This window comes from Megalops cyprinoides, chromosome 2 (genome assembly GCF_013368585.1).
Source record: "Megalops cyprinoides isolate fMegCyp1 chromosome 2, fMegCyp1.pri, whole genome shotgun sequence".
Taxonomy (NCBI): Eukaryota; Metazoa; Chordata; class Actinopteri; order Elopiformes; family Megalopidae; genus Megalops; species Megalops cyprinoides.
Genome location: NC_050584.1, coordinates 40,655,895 through 40,680,656, shown reverse-complemented (window position 1 = coordinate 40,680,656; position 24,762 = coordinate 40,655,895). Strand labels below are relative to the sequence as shown.

General features: G+C 41.2%; 3 protein-coding genes across 9 annotated transcripts; all 3 read right to left on the bottom strand.

Moving 5' to 3' along the window:
- Nucleotides 1-693: 693 nt before the first annotated feature.
- Nucleotides 694-4,254, bottom strand: LOC118773699 (RNA-binding protein MEX3B-like). The gene is made up of 2 exons (XM_036522745.1): nucleotides 3,654-4,254; nucleotides 694-1,988 (listed from the first exon to the last, which is right to left on the bottom strand). Exons 1-2 carry the CDS (start codon nucleotides 4,111-4,113, stop codon nucleotides 694-696), a joined length of 1,755 nt encoding a protein of 584 aa, XP_036378638.1. The 5' UTR covers nucleotides 4,114-4,254.
- Nucleotides 4,255-6,623: 2,369 nt separating this feature from the next.
- Nucleotides 6,624-17,908, bottom strand: mbd3b (methyl-CpG binding domain protein 3b). 7 transcript variants are annotated; one of them, XM_036522201.1, is made up of 8 exons: nucleotides 17,750-17,908; nucleotides 15,953-16,021; nucleotides 14,499-14,658; nucleotides 12,541-12,678; nucleotides 12,099-12,189; nucleotides 11,613-11,790; nucleotides 9,864-10,013; nucleotides 6,624-8,476 (listed from the first exon to the last, which is right to left on the bottom strand). In XM_036522201.1, the coding sequence occupies exons 1-7, from the start codon at nucleotides 17,761-17,763 to the stop codon at nucleotides 9,869-9,871; spliced, it is 795 nt and encodes a 264-aa protein (XP_036378094.1). In that variant the 5' UTR covers nucleotides 17,764-17,908; the 3' UTR covers nucleotides 6,624-8,476; nucleotides 9,864-9,868. The 7 variants fall into 7 exon arrangements, with proteins under 7 accessions (XP_036378094.1, XP_036378097.1, XP_036378095.1 ...); XM_036522204.1 differs by having other exon boundaries at nucleotides 15,953-16,018; XM_036522202.1 differs by lacking the exon at nucleotides 17,750-17,908 and adding an exon at nucleotides 16,491-16,710.
- A 673-nt stretch (nucleotides 17,909-18,581) lies between these two features.
- Nucleotides 18,582-20,605, bottom strand: LOC118773218 (cytochrome b-c1 complex subunit 10-like). The gene is made up of 3 exons (XM_036522058.1): nucleotides 20,319-20,605; nucleotides 19,110-19,255; nucleotides 18,582-18,943 (listed from the first exon to the last, which is right to left on the bottom strand). The coding sequence occupies exons 1-2, from the start codon at nucleotides 20,366-20,368 to the stop codon at nucleotides 19,135-19,137; spliced, it is 171 nt and encodes a 56-aa protein (XP_036377951.1). The 5' UTR covers nucleotides 20,369-20,605; the 3' UTR covers nucleotides 18,582-18,943; nucleotides 19,110-19,134.
- Between the last annotated feature and the right edge of the window lie 4,157 nt (nucleotides 20,606-24,762).

Genomic DNA, 24,762 nt, shown 5'->3' with positions numbered 1-24,762 from the left:
TGCATGTCCCTTTCCACAGAGTTCTCTTTGGAGAAGCCAGTGATTCTCCTAGCATCCACACAATAGTGCCCCAAATGTGAAAATGCAAACAATCTGTACAGGGTAAAATTTATTTTAAAAATATGTAACCAAAAAATCTGACCCCACTCATGCCACTTGAGAATTATTGATATTCTTTGTTTTATAAAAAAAAAAGCATTAGAAAGTGCACTGAATGTTTGTAGCTTTGTAGTAAATATTTCAAAGCAACAAGTCTCAAAAGAATTCCTGTGTCAAAGAAAGCAGAAATCTGCTTTCAGAATAAAAAAGAACATATGCACAAATAAACAACCAAGCCAAATGCACCTGATAAGATCACTAACTTGGGTATACAGATAAGACACTGACTTCTTTCCCAGGATACCTTAACCAAAACCCTATCTGTAGTATTTCAGAGTATGAGTTTCTCAGATCCAAAGAATAATCTTGGCGGTCTGCAACATTAGTTGCTTCCATTGTCATTGCTTGTTATCACTATAATTGTCATAATGGTTAACATTAGTGTCATGGCTAATACGGTTATTGTAATTCTGATGAAGGCAGCTTGTTGGTGTCCATAAATGCACTGCAGCTGTCATTCTATTAAATTGAGTTGTTTTCTGTAGTACATACACCCTCCCGCCCCTTAAACCCCGCCACACCTCTGCATGGTTATTAGGAGAAGATGCGGATACACTGGGTGGCAGGGGTGTGGCACACGGGGCACTCGGGCTCAGCTGATTGGCAGATCTGACCAGCGCAGTCCATGCAGAAGAGGTTGTGGCCACAGGGCACCAGGGCTGCCGTCACCTCGCTCTCAAAGCACACGTAGCAGTCCCTGGCGCCCGCCGCCATCCCTCCGGCCAGGGCATCTGCCTTAAAGCGGCCCAGCAGCCCCCCTGTGCTACCCCCGCCCTCTGACTCTGTGGGGGAGCCCCCGGGGAGGGAGGAGGCAGAGCAGGACGAGGAATAACCAGTGGTGCTGCCCCCGCTGCTGCTGCTGCCGCTGCCTCTGGAGAAGGAGGTACTGCCCGCATGCAGCCAGGAAAGGGCCAGAGTGTGCTCCACGCCGGCAGGGTCAGGCAGCAGGGTGGGCGATGCCCGTGGCGTGACCGCGCCTCCGCTCCGGCTGTTGCTGTTGCGCCGATGCTGTGCCTTTACAAGTGGCCCCCAGATGTTGGCAGCGCTGAGCTCGAACCCCAGCTCCTCTGCAGCTGGGGCAGGGAGACCTTGCACAGGGTCTCTGCCACAGGCGAACCCACCTCCAGCAGTTCCCGTGCTGAAGGGACTGCCGGGATTGCTGTTCTCCGGGGGCCCCGAACGTAGCCCGCCGTTGTGGAAGGAGGCTGACGTCACCTTCCTGCTGGGGTGGTACAGGGACAGAGGGAGAGGCGGGGGTGGCGGTGGAGCTGGATGGCTGGACCTGGACCACAGCACACCCCCCATGCCCAGTGTGGCCAGGCTTTCCAGGCTGACATCTGTGCCATTGCTATGGAAGTCACTGTCGCCCTGCAAGTCGACAAAGGCCCCAGTGCGCAGGGTGATATGGGTCTCAATCTCCTCCCGAGCTCGATCCACATTCTCCGGCATCCCAGTCACTTCGAACACCGGGTCCTTGTCGCGGCTTGGCGTCACGATGTACGTATGCGTCTGCTGTTGGATGCGCTTTATTGTAGCACCTTTGGGCCCGACCACTAGACCTACCACCCGATAGGGCACACGCACCTGTATGGTTGTCTGCCCGGGCAGGTGCGGGGGCCCTGGGAGGGCTCCCCCGGCCCCTGCCACCGCCCCTGCCTTGCAGCGTGATGCACGGATCATTGAGAAATGCTCTGCTGCAGACAGGATCTCTCGTTTGGCCATCTCCACATCCTCATGACGCCCCGTCACAATGAACACCGGCTCTTCTCCTCTTACTGGGGTCTTGATGTAGGTGTTAGTCTTGGCACGCAGAGCCTTAATCTTACAACCTGGACAGAAGGGGGCACAAATTACATAAAACGACAGTTGATATTTTCAATCTATATACTGTCATCTTAATGACAAGGAAACATACATAAAACAAACAAACAAACAAAAAAAGAAAACAAACATAAAAATATAGAAGTGACGATTACTTTGTGAAGATAATATCCTTATCCCATCCCTTTCCTGCGAGTTGCTGTCTTTATCAACTGCTCTGGATTATTTGTACTGTCCCTTTAAATTAGGACGGGGCTTGTCAAATAACCAATAGAGTAAGCCGGCTGTGATGTCATCGTCAGAGACAGCATGGTATTTTCAAACAAAGGGGACCAAGCAGTAACAGCATACTAGCAATATGGACGTGCCGGTTCGAGTCAAACCCGTTTTATTGGTTCATATTAATTTGTAAAATATTCAGCTACCCATTCACCGATCCCCACTCCAATTAAATAATTCCCGACTTGGACAGAAAACACCACACACCCGTATACCTATCTTACTCTACCAGTGCCTCGCTGAGGTTTTTCCAGACTATACATAGTCCGGTATTTGCGCTATTTAAATATATTTTACGCACAACGAAACTTGCATGTAATAAAGTTCTGCTCTCAATTATGTCTGCGCCAAATCAGACCATCTGGCAAGCTTCTCTTTCCTTTACTTGGTACAATTGGTGGTGTTTAGACATGTCCAGACTATAACAATCTGTCGCTTTGTCTGTGTCTATGCCCCTCCCCCTCTGTCTTTACCATGTCAGCTAACCACCCTAATTTAAAACAGATGTGGAAAAATGTAGCAATATGATTTAATACGGTGAAATAACACAACTGGTTCGTCGAATTAGCGTGCCTCTATGAAATACACGCCGCTTGACAAATTATGCACAGGATAAATCCACATCCTACTAGGCCACGGTGAATGTAGCATTCGAACTTAAAACGCCGCAAGACAGTCCCACCCAGCCGCAATAGCAATATTTGCAGACTAGTATGCAAACAAAGAAAGGTGCCCTTCTTATTCCGATTAGTTGGTTAATTTACCTAACCAGCTACCCATGTTTTAACTGACAGGTGGCAACAATGTAACTAACTAAAAGCTACTGGTTAGCTACCGTTCCGTGTAAATGTAGTGAAGGTAGCTTTTGTTGAATTAAACATTTATATCCACCCGTCTGCTATTTGGCTAATGAAATTGTATACGCGTGGCCATTGCCAGTCACTGTATGTAGCAAAGAGCTTTCTTATGTGTTTTAATGCTCCGTTGGCTGGCTAAAATCATGCAACACAGCAGGCAGCTACTTTTCTGTGTGAGTTCGCTAACTAGCCAGCTATTGTCACTAGCTAACTCAGCGGCCAAAATAGTAATATAGCATATGCGGCCAAGCGTACATAATTAGCTAGTTAGCTACAGCACTTTCCATGCGGAAAGTTACATGACCTTACACCAATCTGTTGCCAGCTAATGTTAGCTACACTAGCTAAATTAAATGTACTCGATTCAAGTAACGTTAGGGCCCAAGTTCGTTCGTTAAGTTCGCCAGTAGAGGTTTACCTATTTCGTTATAAACCTCATTGGTTTGTCACACTGAAATTGTGCGACTATTGAGTAGTATGTGTAACTATCTGACTATGTTAGCGAGCAAGCCACATTTAGGGCTCGCTGTATCTCACCTTGCCTTCCCACGATTTCTGCAACATGCTCCGAACTCGGGACTGGCACACATTCCGTCATGTTAACGCTCCTCTTTCGACTGCAGAGCACGGAGCTCGGCTCGCCGAGTACAGAGTGAGTGTGCGGGCCGGTCATGTGGATTCCACCCGCGCTGTAGTACTCCGAGGGTGGGGAACAAGAAGCTGGGGATGCGGCTGAGCCACTGGGGTGTTCCAGCATCTGTAACCCGATGAAGCTTCCCACTCCGTTGCATGCATCGGAATTAGAGTCCGGGGTGTCAAGGGAGTCGACCAGCCCTCCTCCGGCGCCACAGTCCGACTTCTCAACAGCCATGAGAGATAACTGGTCTAAAGCGAAGCTGAGCGTCTCCTGGTGCTCATCGTCCCGGGACTCTGACTCCATTATCCTGGGCAGAACCACCCCAGCTTGCTGGTTGCTCACCACCATCTCATTATCCATTAGATAGCTGACTCTAGATGGAGCAGGGGGCTAGGCAAAGTCCCTGAGATTGATCATTCGGCTTTGGACGCAATTGTGATAATCCTCCCTCAAGACTATAAACGTTTTTTGTAAAATGTTCGGTACAACGCACGTTCACAATCTGGCACAGGGAAATAACGTTAGCAAAACCAAAGTAGTTTTCCCTGGCGTTTATCTGGTTCTACCTCCAGGTACACCGTTTGCTAGTTCACTTGGGTCCCTCCTCTATTTTATTCACATTCAACCCTTTCTATACTTTGCGTTAGAGACTCAGGTGTTGCTCCTTGTTATCGTATCAGTTTAGCTAGCTCTAGTGATAGATGAGATAAAGCTTTCCTCCTACTCCCCATGACAAGAAGGAACGCGACAATAATGTAAACTCGATTTTTAATATAACTATTATAGCAGTCAATTTCTCTTTCCCGAACTCCGAACTAGCTAACGGTAGCTAACTAGTTGTCACGTTGTCATAGCCATTACCTAGGAAAAATAACGCAGTCAACAACTAGCTAACTATCTTGCGCGTTTTTATCAATTCAAAAAGATAGTGGTTAACCATGCTAACATATTTAGTCTAGCTAGTTAGCCATACATCTTCATTCGCTTTCATTAAAAATGTAACGTTATGTTCTGCCACTGTCACGAACTAACCTAGCTAACGCTGTCTTGCTTAACTTGTTGGCTAGCTCACTTCTTAGCCACCAAACGCATCCCTCTTGTTTCTTAAAATCTGGGATGCGGTATGTGCAGTGCTAACGTTAGGTGGCTAGCTAGCGTTCAAACAGTTAATTTAGGGATGTTGGGGAAAAGGTACCTAGCTAGAATAGCAAGGGTAAAATGGGATAATCGTGAAACAGCTTGTACGACTTGCCCCCCTCGCCAAGACACTTTTGTGTAGCTCTAACCTCAATTTATGACCGTACACCCACCTCCCAATCAATTTGCCCGTTTTCTAACCTATCTCCAGTCCACCGTCTTTGTCTCGGCAGGCGCACACCGTTTTGCCTGTACCCCTGCACACAGCACTGACGTCACCCGCGACATAACAATAGGTTCAAAGGCCATGTAGCTAGTAGGAGGCATAAGACTTCAATCGAGGGGAATATACTGTACTTTACTTGTTTATAGTTTGTCTACATATGTCTGTTCTTTCGTAAATCGAATACTGAATGTCGGCCACAACGCAATAGTCCAGGATGTACGGGTTAAACAGTTATAGGATGCATTTCAGATGGCAGCTCGCCGGATAAAGTTAACTATACGCTGCAATGAGGGTATTGCATGTAGTATGCTACTATGAACGCCGCTAAAAGGAAAAAAAGCCAATGCACAATTATCACAATGTACAGCTTGGTTCTCCCTTCAGCACTGCAAATGAGTAAATTCTTTCGCGCCTCAATTTCGCAACTGATTGACTTACAAATGTACGAGGGGCACAATGTACTATATATGGACGCACACTCACTACTTCGTTTGGCTCTAACTGGAAATTCGGCTCGTTTGTAGTATGTGAAACCTTAACAGTGACGCAATTGCACCTCGGTATGGTTGATGAGGCCCCCACTGAGGTGTGATGCCTCTGGAAACGGACTGGGTGCGTTTGTGATTTTGGTACACTAGTAATTTGTACTGTAAATTCAAATGCATTAATCTTCAACTGGAAACATCCCACTCGAAGAGGGGTCTCCTGTGTCGCTACTGCTAGTTTCCTACAGGACACATGTCTTCTACAGGTACCAGTTCTTGACATTGTCCCATACAAACTAGTTAATTGGTGAAAGCACCAAATAACAAGTGAAAACACAGGCAGTATACCCCAGGTGTCTATTTTTCATTATAGGTCACTATATTATCATCATAGGTCACTATCATTTATAGGTCACTTTCGTTATATTTTTCATTATAGATTACTAAACACAACAGCCCGTATTTGTTTGCCAATGATTTCAACCTTAAAAGGAAGATCCCTTTATCCATCAACAAATGGAAACAGGGCACTTAATGGAAGTTTCTCAGCCCTAACTCCAAGAACCCATGTTAAGACATTCAAGTACTTTCTGGTCATGTCTGTCCCTGAAACAAATAGGTGAACCCAATTAATTAAAGCGTAGAACAAAAATTAATTAAATGAAGCTCAAGAGAGGAAACTGCCCTTAAAATTTTCATGGGGTACCTAATTTCTTTTGATAAATGCAAAAAGGGTTTTCACAAATAATTTCTAACAGTAACTGCAGACATTAGACAGTATTCAATGCATATCTTAATCAGACTATGTTGAGAGGTCAGTCTGAACAAAATGGGCATACAGTTGGTCCAATGGATTGGGCTGAGAAACAGTTCTAACAGTCAAATCAAGAAACTGTTTAAATTTGAAATGTTATGAGTTAACAATTAAAGATGTTATGTAAAGACATAATCCCCTGAAGAACAAAACACACAAGATTCAGAAAACATGTTCTGAAGTTATACAGACATTTTAATCAGTCACCATTTAAATTTTACAAAATACGAATTGGTCTGCTTATGTGGGACAAGAACCAAACATGTTGCTTGTTTTACATTTTCTACAGTGATATCAAATCAGATGGACTGCAGTTACACTCCTAGTTGAATTTATTTGCAGGCACACTTCAGAAACAATGGCTTTCAATTTAAGTAAACTTTCTGCACACTCCTTCTTGCAAGGACTCAAATCAAAATGACATCGATATCACCTGTTGACCTTCAAAGTATCAGGTTAGTATCTTCACATGATAAAGTTTTTGCGTGAAACTGTGCAGAATTTCAGTTAAAATAAACTCACCCTTGCAATGTCATTCTCATCAAAGGTAAAGGAGGAGTTATGTGATTCACTAATTTAGTGGATAAATCTGTGTTAAGCGTGTCTGCATGTTGTCACTTCACTGTGGGAACATCTGAAATTTTCATTATGACATAAACCATTAAACATACTAAAGTATGTGGCATCAACACCTTGCACCACTTACTGCACTATAGATCTGGTGGTGTAAGCAGCACTGGTAATAACATTAATAAAGTTTATGATCATTTTTAGCAAGTGTTTACTGAACTTAGGACATCGACAGATCTATTAAGGAATATCATTGAACCGGAAACACTGAGCTCCAGGTAGCACCTTTCTATGAACAAAGTAACTGTTACAAGTTATACAACACTGCGTAGCCCTACGCAATTTGGGTAATTTCATACCCATCTGAATAAGTTATGATCGGCTCATTACTGTAAAGCAATCCAGCAAAGTCATAACCTTGTTACGATCATACCATAATGACTGTCAAGGGACCACAGAAATAATTACAGAAATAAATGGTGCAGCATGGTTACGTAGCAGCTAAGGAGAGCTGGACAGGAACTGAGAACGTGAAAGCAATACTGAAGAACAATTTATGTAACATTCTGGTATTGCAAAACAATCCTTCCCAGAATTACTTGACTTTTTCTTTGGATAATACCAGGCAAACCACTGAATTGGAGCATATACCAGAGTAATGGAATTGTAAAATTAGTCATAAAAAACAGGCATTTCCAACATGATTGAACTTGTACCAGGCTATTACAAAGCCATCTATCTCCATTAATTTAAGATTAAAAGATTGCTAAAAGATTGAGTGGCACAATATATCTCCACACCCATCTTGTTCCCTCTCATACATCATCAAAGCCCTTCTCAGTTTAAGCACCACACAAATCCAGTCTAATGGTTACTCCAGGGGTTTCCAATCTCTTAGTTAACCTGAAGAGAAACAAGGATGTGCAACTGATGGACTGGGGGGGGGGCTTTGTGTGCATAGCTCTTACTTCAAATTACCATACTGTCTTGGCAGTTTTATCATTTATACTTCTCTTTTTTTCCTTGCATCAAAGTATAGGAATTGATACATGTAATAGAGATGGAGTTTAAGAAAACTAAAAGCCCCCCATGTCTGTCACACCCTCCATAATAGTCCATAAAAGTAGATGTGTATAAAATACAATTAAACAATTAAAAGGAAACACTGATGAATTTGCAAACTTACTGTAACTTTTCTCCTACTTCTTTACACCTTAAAATGTAATTTTTTTTTTAGGAAAAAGATTGCTCTTTTTTTTTTTTTAACTAATCAATTTGATTCAGGATTGTAAGCCAGTGTCTTTCCTAGCAGTGAAGCCAGAAGTTCTCAAGCTGTGCCTGGGCAGGGCTGAGGGGTGAGGCTGAGTCCGCCAGGGAGAATGCAGGACAGAGGACAGGGGAGGCAGTTTTTTTGTTGGGTTAGTAAAAGGGTCCTGGTCAGGGTCCTGTGGAGACTCCCATGTTCCAGGCTGCTCTACAGTGCCCCAGGCCCTGCAGGACAGAACACACCAGGTTATGAGCAGTTTCTGATTATTATAATGCTGCCTTGGTTAAAGAACTGGAAATACAAGCTGATCACCAGGCAGCATTAACAAAGGTTGGTGGTTTTTAAGCCAGGAAACTATCAGCTAGGAAACATAACTATACAACAAATAAAAACTATGCAACGTATAAAACGGGTAATTTGAAATAACTTTCACCTGAGTGCTTACATAAACAGCATTTGAATTCCAAACTATCATCTTCTGGTGAGCCACTCAAGGGTGAGAAATTCATTAGGCTTTACCCCAGTTAAAAGCCATCTGCCCTTGAGATTTGTGACAGTTTCAACATTGGAACAAGGTTTCCTCTGTGTTAACATGTCACTCAGAATCATGTGTTTGCTTGTAGCCATTAGCTTTCTTGTTTTGGGACAGCCACCCCCCTCCCCCAGTCCCCTGGGGGAAAAAAAAAACAGGAATATCATGCTTTGAGCATGCTCTTTTTCATGCCTGTGGGCCAGCATGATGTTCTTGGCTCACGTGACAGCTCTGCACAGCCAGCACTACATGTTGGGGACTATAAAATAGTTAATTAGAATACAGTTACAAATATTCATGTACCTTTCACTCGTATGTTGAAAAGTATCTAAAATAATCTACCTTAGCAAAGACTCCCACAATTTTTTTCCAGGACATACCATTAACAATAACAACGGTTACTGTAATGGTAAAATTTATGTGAGAGGAAAGTGGAACAAATGGGGTGTGGTAAGCAGCCACATTTTCCTCTAAACTGATTTATTGGAGAATTTCATATGTGTATCTCTGCCAGTTGTTGGGAGTGTGGACAACAGTACTTCCTACCCAGGTGGAATCTGCTACAGAATTTGTTTGAAAATCCCCTTCTCCAGGAGATGGCTAGAATTCAAATACTTCCAATCTACTCTGTTTTTAGTTTTGCCCCAGGATTCTGAGCACAAACAGCAGGGTAATTCAGACTGTGGCAACATATATTAACGTGACCTTACATGGAAAACGAAGTAGCCTCTGTGCTGAATCTGAAGAGGGGTGCACTGTAGTTTAAGATGAACAGATTTAAGATTCACTTGTAAGAATTCCATCTGCTGTTACATGCAGACTTTGTGGTAGTTGATTACTACACTCTTAATTAGGTCTACCAGACTTGGTAGCATGGGCTCAGCTGTGAAAACAGAAAAGCGTTATCCTACTTCTAAAAATGTATGTGACACTTTAGTTTTCTTTATCCTTCCTATGACAAGTCATACTGCGGCAAGTCATGTTTCTTGTCAAACTGAATCAACTAAGCCCTCCTAGAGAAGCCCAGTCCTGATACTTTCCCTCAGATCTCCCCAGTATGCCTCTGCTCTCTTCTTTACCTTTGCTATACTGCCTCCATATCATCGTTGTCATTCCCTTCCTCCTTCGTGTCCCCATCACTGGACGCCTCCTCCACATGAGCCAACATGTCAGCCATCAGGGCCTCCTCCAGTCTCTTTCGCACGCTGTAAACCAGCTCCTCCTGCTTCCTAATTTCAGAAACAAAAAAAAAAAGTCCATTTGCTTACTGTATTTTGTCACTGACTGGCCACAACAAAACTATGTTGATTTCTTCATTTTATCTTTCCTTTATTAGCCATCCCACCATGTGAAAATCATGCATACAATCATCTGAATTATCACTTTCATTGAAAAATATTCATGAGAGTTAAATGGAACTCCATTCAAACAAGTTAGATTCACAAAAAGAAAGCATATGCGCAACAACTTTGCCCACATATCTGCAGAACTCAGCTGCCTAAAAACCTAAGATTTAAAAAATATCAAGATCTGTACATCAGAAAATCGGGAGTATGAACAAGATAAAACATGAATCACAATGACTGGAGAATACTCATACAAGGTAGCCACATTGCAGTAAGGCTGTAGATACAGAATAAGTGTTGGGGGCTGTGAAGTTTACTAAATACTATGTAAATAACTAATTATTGTGTCAGAGAAAATAGCGTTGTAGGTGGGGTACTGATATGATTTATAGCAACAAGATGGCAACTGTCAACACTATTGACAATTTACAAGAATGCATTCTGAACATGGATGGATATAACTGAAGATGAATTGTGCAAACAAGAAATGGAATGTATGAGGGATTGCAGGCTTATGAAAAGTCCAATTTGGAATGCTCAATTGTGCATGTGAAAACCTGACATCTAAAACATTTTTGACCAGATTTCTCCTTTTATAGATATTTATGCAGTTTTCTAAACAGTATCATCCAAGTTTCTACTCAGGTCAATTTAAGCAAGTAGTTATTCAGCCACCCAACCAACTAAGCACAGCCTCCCATTGAATATTTCCAGTCTGGCATGGCATCATGTTTAACACTAAATGTTGCTAGAAAAAATAAATGTCCTTGCTCATTAAACTGTGTCTTTGCAACTCTTATTTCCAAGCCAACTTCCAAGAAGCAAGCTTTAGCAAGATCCAGTCATACATTGCCAAGCATACTTAGACGGCTCTGCATTTTGCATCACTAAAGTGTATCTGGGAGAAGTGGCAACACAAGTGAAACAGAAGGCCAGGCAAAGGTGCAGTTGTGACCCACAATAAATAAATACTGTAATATAATATTTATTATTGATCAAATTTGAAGTCATAACACAGTACTTTTAAACAGTGGGAAAATTTACCAGAAGGGGAGTGTGTCTTTGCTACACTACTCTGTTGATTAGAATGTTGAGGAAATCACATCTTTAACATAACAAACATCATGAGCATGTCACTCTAAGGAATCATGTATTAAGACAGGCTTTAATGCACAGCTCAGTGATGAACTAAGTTTTACTTAATAGGTTTCTAATATGCTTAAGTAAATCTAATGGATTACATGCAAGAGACTGAATGCATTTACTGCAATTTATTCTGAAAGCATAAACCCCTTGTAAAGGTCAAATCATAACATTCAGCTATGATTGAAAAAAAATTACTACAGTTGCTAAAGGAGGTTTTTACAGAGTAATATGAAATACTGAAGGAACCATTCAGTTGTGACTTCCACATCATGAATCAATTTTCTGCATGTGCCTATGTGTGTCTGTTCCACGTGAGCCAACGGCACAGTTCTGTACCTGATGTCCTCATCTGTGACTATGAAGGCCTTGCAAAGTGGCTGCGAGGTGTTGAGCCAGACTCCTGGGTTCTTTTCAACAGCAGCAGACAGCTGGCCAGTGATGGGGGCAGCGCTGGTGTGAAGGGCACTCGCAATGGCTGACAAGAGCGTCTTGTCAGTACATCCAGGACCAACTCCTGGCAGGGAAGACAAGGCATCACATTCCAATCACATCTGAAGACGGGGACCAAAAGGAACTACAAAAGCTCACTGCTGTCTTGGTTTGAGTGTGCACCAATCCAATTTATTTTTGGACTACGACACACATATCCACTTATGAAGACCTACTTAGCTTATTAGGCATATTGAACAAACTCAACAACAGTCAATGGAAGGAGTGGGAAATGCCTGTGAGCCTATTTGACCCGTGAAAGATGAGAGATAGCAAGAGACAAGAAACAAAGGACAAGACTTCCAGCCCAACAGCACTCCACCCGGTTCTCACCTTGCAGGCCCTTCGGCAGGTCCATGGTCTTCACCAGCTCCTCCGCAATGTCAAAAGCATTCAGACCACTCAGCTTCTTCTCCCAGAAGAGCTGAGAATGCAAAGGAAAATTATAGCCACAGATGGTGCTAACATGCTCTACAAGCAACCGCTAAGTGGCAAAACAGCTGGTGTAGCATTAGGCAAAAAGATCATATAGCAGCTCACAGACACCTATATTAATACCAGTCTACCAGGCTGACAATATGACACGGCCCCTTACACTCCTTATGAAACTACTACTGGAATTACATTTGTCCCTGTGATACAACAAAAGAACTTGAGACCTCAGAGAAAAGAAATCTCACATAGCTAAATAAACACGTGTGTAAAAGGCAGTTTAAACTACTCAACTGTATGAATTTTGTGTGAACACAAGGCAATATGCAAGATGAGACTTTACCTGTCTGGGCTGGTCAATGGCTTTCTGAGGGTCTGTCTTGACTTTATTGCTGGGGTGATTGGTAACCTTGGTGACAGGCTGTTTGAAGATAGAAGCAGTCTGTCGGACTGGTAGTGATGTGTTCAGGTCTGGCTTTCCCTTCAGTAGATAAAGAGACGCAGGTCAGGAGCACAATCCAGCCACAATTATCATACTGGTGGCACTAGTCATTTTATTCGATGCCAGATTCATAGAAAGAAGTTTGTGTGAGCACAGCCAAGCAATTTGTTTCCGATTTGTTATTCGCCCAAATTTTCTACATCTACATCATTTTGTACAATTATGAATGGTTTCAGTGGCCCCTGAATATGTTAGACAGACAAGCGCCTTTCTGAGCAAAACTAGGCAGACAACAGTCCAACTATACCAATCCTGTTTGTAAGAAGGCTGTGTAAGACCTTGTTTACTGATTTCATGTTGATGTTCTGCAACAGGAAATAAAATCCCAGTGAAATGGAAAGACAGTGATATGCAACTGCAATAGGGTTGTAAACCAAGACCAGGAGGGTTTGTTCATCCAGCCACCACTACACTATTCATGTGTTCTTTTACATGCATACACCATATATTGCCCCAAATGCATGATCAAATCAAAGGTTGCCATATTTAGCATGATCAGGTCAGTCACAGACCCTCAGAACAGATGACACACATGCAAAATTAACAAAACATCCTAGCTAGCTTAGCTGCCCAGCTACATTGAGGTATAGTACTGCCTTATTTCATTAACACTATGCCTCTTTTAGCTAGCCAGAAAGCTAGCTGCAATCTTACATTGCATAGTTTATATAGCCATGGAGAGAGAAACAGCAGCAAGATAATTAGGCTTTGTTGCTTTGATAATTCCCTTTCATGTTAGCTGCTTGATAAAACTAAAGATGCTTGCTTGATTACTCCTATTAACCACTGGCTGCAGTACCCTTCATACTATGTTCTTTCAAAACATCAACCACAAATCAAAAAAGGACTGAATGTCACTTAAGTGAACGTGTGGCAAATACTGTTTGTACACATTAACAACTACATAAACCGCAAAAAAACTTAATGAATGATAAGCAGAAAAGTTAGTTCCTAAGCTTACAAGACAGCTTTCATTTAGGTGTGATATCCAATAAAATCTTGACTGCACCATTAAAAGGCAAGCAGAATCCATTTCAACAAGGGAGGCAAAATGTAATTTCAACCTAGACTGAAACTGCTTCACATTCTCTGAAGTTGCTTGAACAGTCAGCTAAAGGCAAATGTAATTTATAGTAATTATCAATCATTTTGTAAAAAACATTGTACACAAATGTACATTTTGATGTGCTTTACTTGTCCCCCTGTACCAAAGCAAATACAAGACAGTGGCAATAACTATTTTCTGCCCAAGGAGAAATTTCTCAAACAGATATGCCCACTTATAATACTCATCATGTAAAGCTGATGGTAGCATCTGAGGATGTGTCAAAACTTCTGCATCGCTGTCTTCATGGAAACATTACAATATAAATTTATGCAACACAGCTTGCTAGCTGGTTAAGCAATTCCTGAATAATTCATCAATTGATTTACAATACAAAGTATCTTGACACACAATCTAAAACCTTCTTCAGTAAATTATTTTTACCTAACTACCCAGTTACAGCAAATGGCAATGCAAGCTATAGTAGTAGCTATATGTTAGTGACTTCAGATTTCACACCCACATCTTTTGAGATGGTCTTCCCTGACACAGGTGAATGCTGGCAAACCAATATTTTTCACTTTTACATGGGAACTGTGAAACAAACCAAGATGACCTTATTAACTGCCCCCCCCCCCCCCCCCCCCCCCATCAAAAACAAAGAGAAAACCCCTTTCTACATTTGTATGTTTCCTTTTTTTTTAAGTTCTGATCCACTCAACGTCCACCCCTTCACCTGCCCACGCTGCCAGACCTTGTTCTGATTGTTGTTGTCATAGCGAAGTCTCTGTCGATTCTTGTTCAGTTTGCTCATCAGCATCTTCCCAGTGCGAAAGTCAAAGGAGCTCAGGTCCATAGAGTTGCCCAGGTAACGGGCCAGCTGAGGTTTGCTCCGGAACTTCTTTCCAGTGGGGCTGGGGGAGTCAAAGGAGAATTACACACATTACAAGGATCAACCATTTTTTCTTCATTTTGGAAAGAGGGGGTTGCTCGATGGCTTGAAGGGAGGCTGGTAAGAAGCAAACATAAGGCAGTTGCACCATACTCAGTAAGACACAATTACTTCATTGCATTATACCCACCACTGGCTCAGTGCAGTACATACAGAGCACATAACACAAACATGCAAAATAAATCAAAGCAGATAAGCAAAGCTTAAACAAGGGGCCACAGACAAACCTCCACACACTTCAATAATGTAGTAAATGACAGACATGGAAAAAATGCATGAACATCAAGGCATGCATACTGTATTCCAGCAGTTCTCCAACCTTTCTACATGAGACTTATAACAAATTAATCAAGGACCCAAAACAAGTCATTAATACTCAATCCTTTTGTTTCATAGTGCAATTATTCCAATGTACCCATGTTAAATAATTCACTGTGATTGCATTTTATCAACAATTTCCATCTAATCCAGAGACCAAACTGAAACATGTCTGGAACACAAAAATGCGTCCAACATAAGTTTGATCCATTTAATATGTCGAGAAGATCAGGCACATTGTGTTAGGTAAAGTCTATTTAATAACCACTCTAAACAGGATACACATTCAGAGGCGTTGTGTGCTTTAACAGAGGACTAATCATGGAACTGCTGTGGAACATGCAGACATGCTACAGACACTCAACAGTTAGTGTAGCTTGCTAGGCTGTGATCTAATCTGTCTAGGGACGGAACACCAAAACTTGTGAATTCTTGCTGTACTCAACAAGCAACACTGTAGCCATAAGAAAAGGGGAATTTATCCTTGTCGGACGAAGACCATCCGAAGTAAAAAAAAAAAAAAAAAAAAAAGCAGGAAGGCGAGTAACTGTCGTTACCCCTCCCACTCTGCGTCGTAAACAACCTTTACTTAATTGTCAAAATCATTGTTATCAAGCTAGCTACCCTTCAACGAAGCAACCACAAATGGGAAAACAGCTATTCACATTAAAAAGTGTTTCATTTGAATGGGTTAGCTGGTACTGTATGTATCTAGCCAGCTATGATACAATGACGCGTGCAGTCCTTGAACAATTCTTATGGTTGACACAATACAATGAGAACGTCGTGCTTGCATACGGCATGCAGAAGTCTTGAACCCTGGACTTGGCTCATTTTTTTTACTGCGGTCTATTTCGTTAGCAAACGAATTAGCTAACTACATGCTTTTGTGCGTGCACCACAGCACAGCATGGTAAATAAACAAGATTATACGGTACCACAAACTATACACACGACCCGCCTCCCCCCTTCCTCGCCTCTGCTCCTCCTCCTCTTCCTCGCTTCTGCTAAAAAAAAAAAGAACAGCGCGTGTCGTTTCCTGTGCATGGGGGTCTATGAATGTGTGATCATATTTAATTACAAATGCCAGTTCCCCTCCGTTCAAACTGTTCGTTTTACCAAACTTACCAAAAACAGCTACCAAAAAACGAAGACTTACGTGGACACAACACTGCGTACTTGATAGCTAGCTAGGTACTACTTGTTGTTAGCCAGCTAGCACCCCAACTTTCGTGGCCAGCTAACGTTTGCTAGCAAGCTATAATTTCCCCTCCTCTTGCTAACTAGCTAGCTATATCCCAGATTCGCATCCAGTCCAGACCTTCTATACAAACTGCCCACAAATCTGCATAATAACACCCTCTTCTCCTCTCTCAGTACCTAAAATAATAGACATCGCTTTTCCCCGCAGACAACCCCGACTTTCTGGTCACTTCTTCCCTTTTCCAGCCCTTGGGGAGAGCCGAGCACTCCCACCTTTTCCTCTCCATGCTTCTCCCGGGTTTTAATCCGCCGAAGTGGAGACGAGTCTTTACTGTTCGTTTCTCGCTTTGTTAGTGCGCTTGTTTGTATTAAAAACAAACAGCTTAAATGGCTTTACGCTTGATTTCCTTCATCGCTTCAATACCTGCGCTTTTCCTTCACTGTTTCACTGTTCTCTCCTTTCTCTCAAATATCGCATCTCTTTGTCGCTGAGCAAATCGCTCCGCGTTACTCAGAGCCGCATCACTACCTGCCTGTCTCGTGGGGGCAAAGAAGGATACCTCCGCTCGACTCAAAATACAGTGAAATAAAAATACTTCTAAAGCTACTGTTACTACTATGATAATACTAAACTGTCCTGTCTACAGTCATCCGTTGGTAAACCGGCGAGCTACTACCTTAACGCATATATGGATACACATAGTACCCAGCACGAAGGTGTTTGTGTTGTCTATAGGCTATACAATCTATATGTAGATTTTGCATATGGTGATTGTTTCGTGTAGCAACCAAGTATCGTCACAACCATAAAATGATCATTTTAAATAACTCATTTTCTGTGACATTTTATAGCATCAATATCTACTGACGTTTGGTTTATCATTGTTTTAGCAAACGTTTATGACTGAGAAGCAAGGTTTGCAACAGCCTATCAAACGATATTCAAAAGACTCGAATGCATTATAACACATTTTAACAGCTGTCGTCTTGTCATTACAACAAAGCACGTATCAGACACCGGTCAATATTTATAAGTAGATGCCGCAAATTATGCGCACCACAAAACAATCGCAAGTACACATATATTTCATCAATTTGACAGATTTACTCTGTTTAGAAAATGGGCAATTTAATTAAAGAGACTATCTTTAATTGCACGAGAAGATGTAGCCATCTATTTTATTGTTCCAGAAAAACAAGGGGGTAGGAATTATGTTCGTTCTTACAGAAAATACATTCGATTGACAAGACAGAAAGGTTTTCTAAAACAGTAACTAGACCTTTTAACGCCAAGTGTATTTTATAATTCCCCCCGATTGCGAGTTTAAGAACGCCAGTGCATTCCTCCGACTCATTTGCAGCCAAAGACGAAAGATCTATGAAAATCTGTCTAAACGACTGTCCAAGGCTTTACCGTGATAAAATACACTTTATAGCCCCTGCCAGAGAACAACCCGTCACTTCACGCTCATTTCAATTGTTAAAATATCGTTCTGTATATAACATTGCCCCCCACTCCTGTTGGTACTTACTCGTTTTTGTCCATTTCGCAAAGTATCTCGATTTCTCTCTTTCGGTGGATGTGTTTAATCCCTTCTCCCCTTGCCTCTTATTCCCCTCCCCCTTCGATGAGAGAAATGAAGGACATCATCAGTGCAAGCAGTGTGGAAAAACGATGCCAGATTAAAGCGGACTGGTAGTGGACAGCAAAGGAGGCGGGGATACCTAGTGAGGCGCTGCTATAGCACGGGGCGGGGGCGCCTAAAACGTTACAATGCATCTTGCATTTCCATGAAATATCACATAAATTAGTTCGTGGTATGTCATAGAAGTCCCTCTAAGATTAGCATATGTAAGGATAATATATACCCACCATCGTCAACTCCGCAATTTTACTCCATTATAACATTGCTTTCATCGGTATTGTTCCATGTACGTTTTTCTTTCTGTATATTTCGTTCGACCTTTCCAGTTGACAATGTTCTACTGGCCAGTTTTGTCACATAATATCATGGAAAAGATCTGCACCCCTACACGAGACTAATGACCTTTAGAATCTGCGGGACAGATCCGAACTGGTGTCAAATTGCAATTACAGATAAATGCTGCCTGTCCTTTCCATTTTTGTGTAAACCAGAGAATGGCATATTTACAATGCATTTCTTCACTAATACAAATGCCTGTATATACAGAATGAGTAGGCCACATATTCACTCATGTGCCTTCCAGTGAGACAGTTGATAACATAAAGCATTGCACAGGATTGGTTTTAACAAGTATGTGTTTATTTTGCTATGAAAATATTATAGAATATATAATATATTTATTCATATTTGATTTACAGTTGGCAGCCATTACATTCTTGAGGGCTTGAACTGTATGACACCATGTTCAGAGTGGGAATCAAACTGAGTTAAAAATGGATATTTAATAAGCCAGTGTTTGCTCAGAGCAGGATGATTTAGCAGGGTAGATTGGCCATCTCATTAAATTCATCATTTTCAACAGTTCATTTTATGCATCAGGTGTTTCTTAGACAAACTGTCAGTTGTCAGTGTGCAAACTGAAAGATTTGACAGATTCTGTAAGAAGAATAAATGTTTATTCATATAAATAGCAAAATACAGAGGAAAAATATCAAACATGACAAGTCAAGCCCTCAGGTTGCAGTGTCCGAGCGCCACATATCAGCCAACGCAGGACCTGCCCATCCACACGTCACCATCCTGGAGAAAGACACATTGTCAGCACATTGGTCAACATAACACAGTGGGATTATCTGGCCTCTCACAGTGCTCCCATCACAACATCCCATAATCTGTCAACATTATGTTCATATTAATACATTATAATTTGGACAGACACATGGAACACTTCCTGCACTCCACGTACCATGCCACAGCATCACAATGAGCAGTTACTCATCCTTCTTGAATTTGCCATTGACATAGGGCACATAATCAAGAATCAGCCTCCAGTCTGTGAAGTGGACCAGTGCCACTCCACCTACTGCTCCCCAGCAAGCCATCGTAGGAACCCTTGACAAAAAGGAGAGACAGGGGAACATTAAAATTCACAGACATTGGGCTACTTCTGTCCAGTGTGTTCCCAATACAGTGTAATTACACCAGTTGGGTAAAATTGTAACCATACCTCAACAGCATCAGGTTTACAGGTTTTTGTCCCTTTAAAAATGTCTTTAAAATGCTTTGATAAAAAAGGTGAAGGTCAGATTGCAACAAATTGAACCAATACAATCGACTTCCGCGACCAAACGTGAACATTCTCGCCAAACTGTTTGTGTCACATTTTATGAAGTTCCCCAGGAAAAGAAAAATATACTTTATCGCACAGGTATTTCCTGACAGCAGGCGTTGCGTTTTCTCAATAAAACTAATGGCTGAACTTGTGGTACAAAGATTAAAAAACAAATAAGCACACAATATTAACTAAGTTAAGCAGAAAAGAACAGGCATGAAAGCGTAGTGACACAGCAACGTTACGTGGATGTCTTGTTTACCACAAAATGTGTTGCCAACTAGCATGTTCCCTGTCAAACGTGAACCACGTCCGACGTTGGCTATCTAACTAGCTTGGTAGCTATTGTACATAACAACTACATTCAACCTTGAACAAGTCAGACAACTCATCAGTCGCGTAAAACTCACCGTCACCAAAATCAAAATGAAATGACTAGCGAGCTAGCTAATGTTACCTAGCTGGACAGAGTAGTATTTAGATGTAAGTAATATAACGATAGACAGCTGGACTAGCTAGCTAACTAAACAGACTACCGAGCTACGTCTCATGGTCAAGTATGATTTTTATGATTACATTTTTGAAATATTTCATCATTTCACAGTTAAGGTACAGTACATAGACAGTTAAATATTAGTGAACTCAGTTACCCCTATTAAATGTGACAAAAGATCATTAGTAAATGTTTGCTACCAAAACTGATCGTTAGCAACATTCTGCGACATTAAGCTCGAAAAGGACATCTATGGCCAACAAAACTGGTAACCTGTGAAACTTGAAAACAAAATTAAGTTTGTAAGTAAAATGAGGTGGACACCGAATCTTGCCCTATTTGCCCCTTACCACGTCCTAAGGATCGAAATGTACTTGGGTCCAATCAACTTGGTTAGCATTTTCCAATCTGACCTTCCTCTATGCGCGAGGCCTAGATGTCTGTGCTAGGACCCAAAGTTGCCCGGAGCGCCAGAATGAAATAATTAAATAGCGCTACTGGATTTTTTTTCTTTTATATAGCGTTCAGATGTAGTTTTGAGTGAACAAGAACTTAAGCACGTGAATTATACGCCTGAAATAAAACAAACGCTTCTTTACACATGGCAGATCAGGACATGTGATGTATTTACTATCACGCATCATGAAAGTACTTACCTCCGTTTATCAAAGGTATTGCCTTCTTTATCAATACTGCGCAGATGCTGCACGGATTCACTAATCTTTATAGTATGTGGATCCCTAAACAGTGCGCTCCGTCAATAGGATGAGATTGTTTAAAGGGCGGCGAGTCCAAGCAGCCTCTACGAAAAATTGATTAAAATATAATCCGTTAGTAACCGTAACCATTGTAGGGGTTAAGGGTGGCGTGCTATTCCAAGATCCTGAACCCTTCAGGTATCAATGTTCGTTGCAATCAGTTTATCTTATCCACACAGTATAGGAGACGAGTGAATCTGCGCAGAATCTACGCAGTGTCTAAAATTCAAGACGACCGTAAAGCAGTCTTAAAGGTGTAGCACACCTCAAAATAACAATATTCGTTTTATTCTTCAAGTCACACCTTGTCTGACATGCAAAGCGCATTATATTGCCCCGATAGCAGACAAATCTCCTAATGGTTTTTCATTTTTATTCTCAGGAAATGTCAGCAGTGCTACAACAATAAAAAACGCTACATTAAATTATTGGTAATGATATAAAACGTTAAACTACACAAATTGGGCCACATCAACTCATGCAAACTGAACAAGATTGGTTCCAAAGCAAACTCATGGAATGTTCATTAGACCTTTTTGTGTAATTTGGCTCCCTGTTTAGTGCAAGAAACAGTCCTCAGTGAAGTATTGGGACTAAAAAAGTTTAGAGTAACATGGCTTCATTCAAATAGAAATAACTTTAAAAACAGACCTGTTTTACAAGTGTAAAAGGTTTCTACAGGTTTACAAAGAATAGTATTTGTATTTATCGATTTATGCATGAGTGCTCAACTTTTTTCCTTTTTTTGTAGTGATACACCAGTTGTAGCTTCAAAAACATATGTCTTTTGATGATCAGCAAACTTGTTGAAGTGTAAATTGTGTTGGTGTTAATAAGATCCACCCTGAAAAATTTGTTGGACATTGCTGTGAGAAGGAACTTAACCTCACTCTTCAGGTGACTTTTCATTAGCATTTCAAATCTGCAAATGCACCATGCCCTTGCAAGTTAGCACCTGATTTGATCATACTCACGTAATTTATAGCATGCTAGCAAGTTTTCTGTCCCATTTTGACAGTACAGGTGTTACAGTCAGATTTCTCATTTTAAAGGAATGTGCTCAGCTTGTTCTGAAACTATCACTATCACTATTTATTCAGTGACAATTACATGTCTTATCCCATGTGTGGTATGTGCTACACCTCATGAACCACTCAAATGCTTGGAGAATGTTTAATAACAGTGTTTAATTTGTGTGATTACAATAAAATAAGGTGTGCCAGACTAGATGGGTGCCGTTTTTTGTTGTAACTAGTTAATGAATGTATTAGAATATGTTTTAGATATACTGAGAGACTGTGTACTGTGGTGATAGATTTTTTTTACAGTTAATACTGCTATGAAGTGTACCAAAAGGCAATTTTTACACTGTATACACTTGTGTTGTAATACAAAGCCAATGTATTGATGGGACAGTCAGTAATACCCGAGATCAACAACATGCACAATATGACTATTACATGCTTCAATGAAATGTGTTAAATGTTTAAACACAGACAGATCCTTCAAGGTATCCTGGAGGGGTGGGGAGTCTAAGTCCCAGCTAACCACTGGGGTACCTCAGGGATTGGTACTTGGCCCCCTCCTCTTCTCTCTATACACAACTGCACTGGGTCTGGTCATCCAGGCGCCTGGCTTCTCCTACCACTGCTATGCCAATGACACCCAGCTCTACCTCTCGTTACAACCTGATGAACTCACGGTCTCAGCACAGATCTCTGCCTGTCTCTCAGACATCTCAGCCTGGATGAAAGAGCGCCACCTTCAACTCAACATATGCAAGACTGAGCTCCTAGTCATTCCAGCCAGCCCATCGATCCAGCACCACATCACCATTCAGCTAGGCTTAACGACACTAACTCCTTCCAGGTCTGCAAGGAACCTGGGGTTAGTGATTGATGACGAGCTAAAATTTACCGACCACATTGCTATGACTACCAGATCATGCATATTCACGCTGTACAACATCAGGAAAATCAGGCCTTACCTCTCTGAGTATGCTGCGCAGCTCCTTGTCCAGGCACTGGTCATCTCAAGACTGGACTACTGCAATGCTCTCTTGGCTGGCGTACCTGCATGCACTATTAAACCTCTGCAGTTGATACAGAATGCGGCTGCACATCTGGTTTTCAAAAAGGTTTCATCCAAAAAGGGCTCATGTTACACCTCTCGTGGTCTCACTCCACTGGCTCCCTGTAGCTGCCTGTATCAAGTTCAAAGCCTTGATGCTTGCATACAGAGTGACCAACAAAACTGCACCTACCTACCTGACCGCTACGCTCTACCACCGAACAGCGCCTGGTGGTCCCGTCGCATCGCTGCGTAAAATCACTATCCAGGACTTTCTCCGCCGTTGTCCCCTAATGGTGAAATGAACTTCCACACTTCATCCATTCTGCTGAGTCCCTGTCTGTCTTCAAGAAACATCTGAAGACACAGTTCTTCCACTCTCACCTGAGCATCTGAAACACTACCCCCCGAAGGAACTGTCTCCTACTAAATTATAAAATAAAATTTAATTAAAGAAAAAGTGTAATGTAATGATTTAATGCACTCGTTAGCTTTACCTGCTAGTTTGTACCTTGCCTGGCCAACCATTGAAACCTGGTCATGCAGTGCTTCTATTATTGTTGACTCTGTATGGTTTTTCACTGGTGTTGTATTATACCTCACTTGTAAGTCGCTTTGGATAAAAGCATCTGCCAAATGAATAAATGTAAATGCAAATACTTTACACAGCCACCCACAGATGCTTCCTAAAATATACAAACCAAATGTTTTTCAGTATTCCCACAGATGACAGAATTGCAGATGCTGCATACATCCATCCAGAGTGTCCACACTGCAGACAAGTACAGGCTGCTGGAACACAGGAGGCAACGGCATGAAAGCTATCCAATGAGTGACTTCATTTTTAAAAATGAGAATCTGTCAAGAATTGTTGTCTAAAATGTAGACATAATTTTTTTCCCAATACATTACATATGGGGTTATTGCATAAGAATAGCTTCTTCTTTTTCAGCAACATTATGATGTCCTGTCTCTGCTTGGATTCAAGTAGCTGTGTAAATGTTTTATGTTCTTAATCTCTCCAATGAGATTTCAACTATCTCTTTGTTCACTCTCAATAAGGACACCATACAAACTATACTACTACTACTAATGATAATAATAATAATAATAATAATAATAATAATAATAAAGCTGCAAACAGTAAGGATTGCAGGGCAAACAAAAGCAAACATCTCCGAGATAAATGAGACAACGAGATGTATTTTTCGGTATATGAAAATATGGCTTCATGCTACACTTTGAAACATTTAAAACTTTATCATTTAAAACATTATCACTGAGCAGAATTCAAAGTTTGAGATATCAAAGTCAGTGTTTGATTCATTGTGTCACCAACCTATGTTGAGAGAAAAAAAGAATATAATGTAAGTAAATAATGTTCTGGAACTGGTCATCAAGCATTCACTGCAAACATATAACTGACAACCAAACAGGCCACTTGGTAAGATGATAAGAGGAAAAGCATACATTTTTACACAAAAAACTATATTTGCACAAATAATATTGCAGAAATAATAATATCTTCATCTGTCCTAATATTTCAGAATTCAAATTAACATGCTATTTTGATTATCATATAATCATTAATTATTAAATAAAAGTAATTGTTGTAATGATTATTGCTGGCTTGTGCTCTCAACATCTTCAAGGTGATCCACGTAAACACACTGCCTTACTCACAATGAGGGTCCCCTGCAACCATTATCAGTCCCGTACAGTTGTTGTTATCTATCCTGAAGGTGCAAATAACAAGTTCATATTGTATTGTTTTCTGCAGTACTTTGTAGAAATAAAGCTATATCATTTATATTACCAGATAAATTTGCATGAAAGCGCATTCTATTAGACTGGTGAATGCATTTTTTGTTATTATAACAGCACTCGCATACATCTGTACACAATAAAATTACACAAATTGAAAAAACTTAACTTTATGTATTGTAAGGTGAGTGGTTAGTGGGGA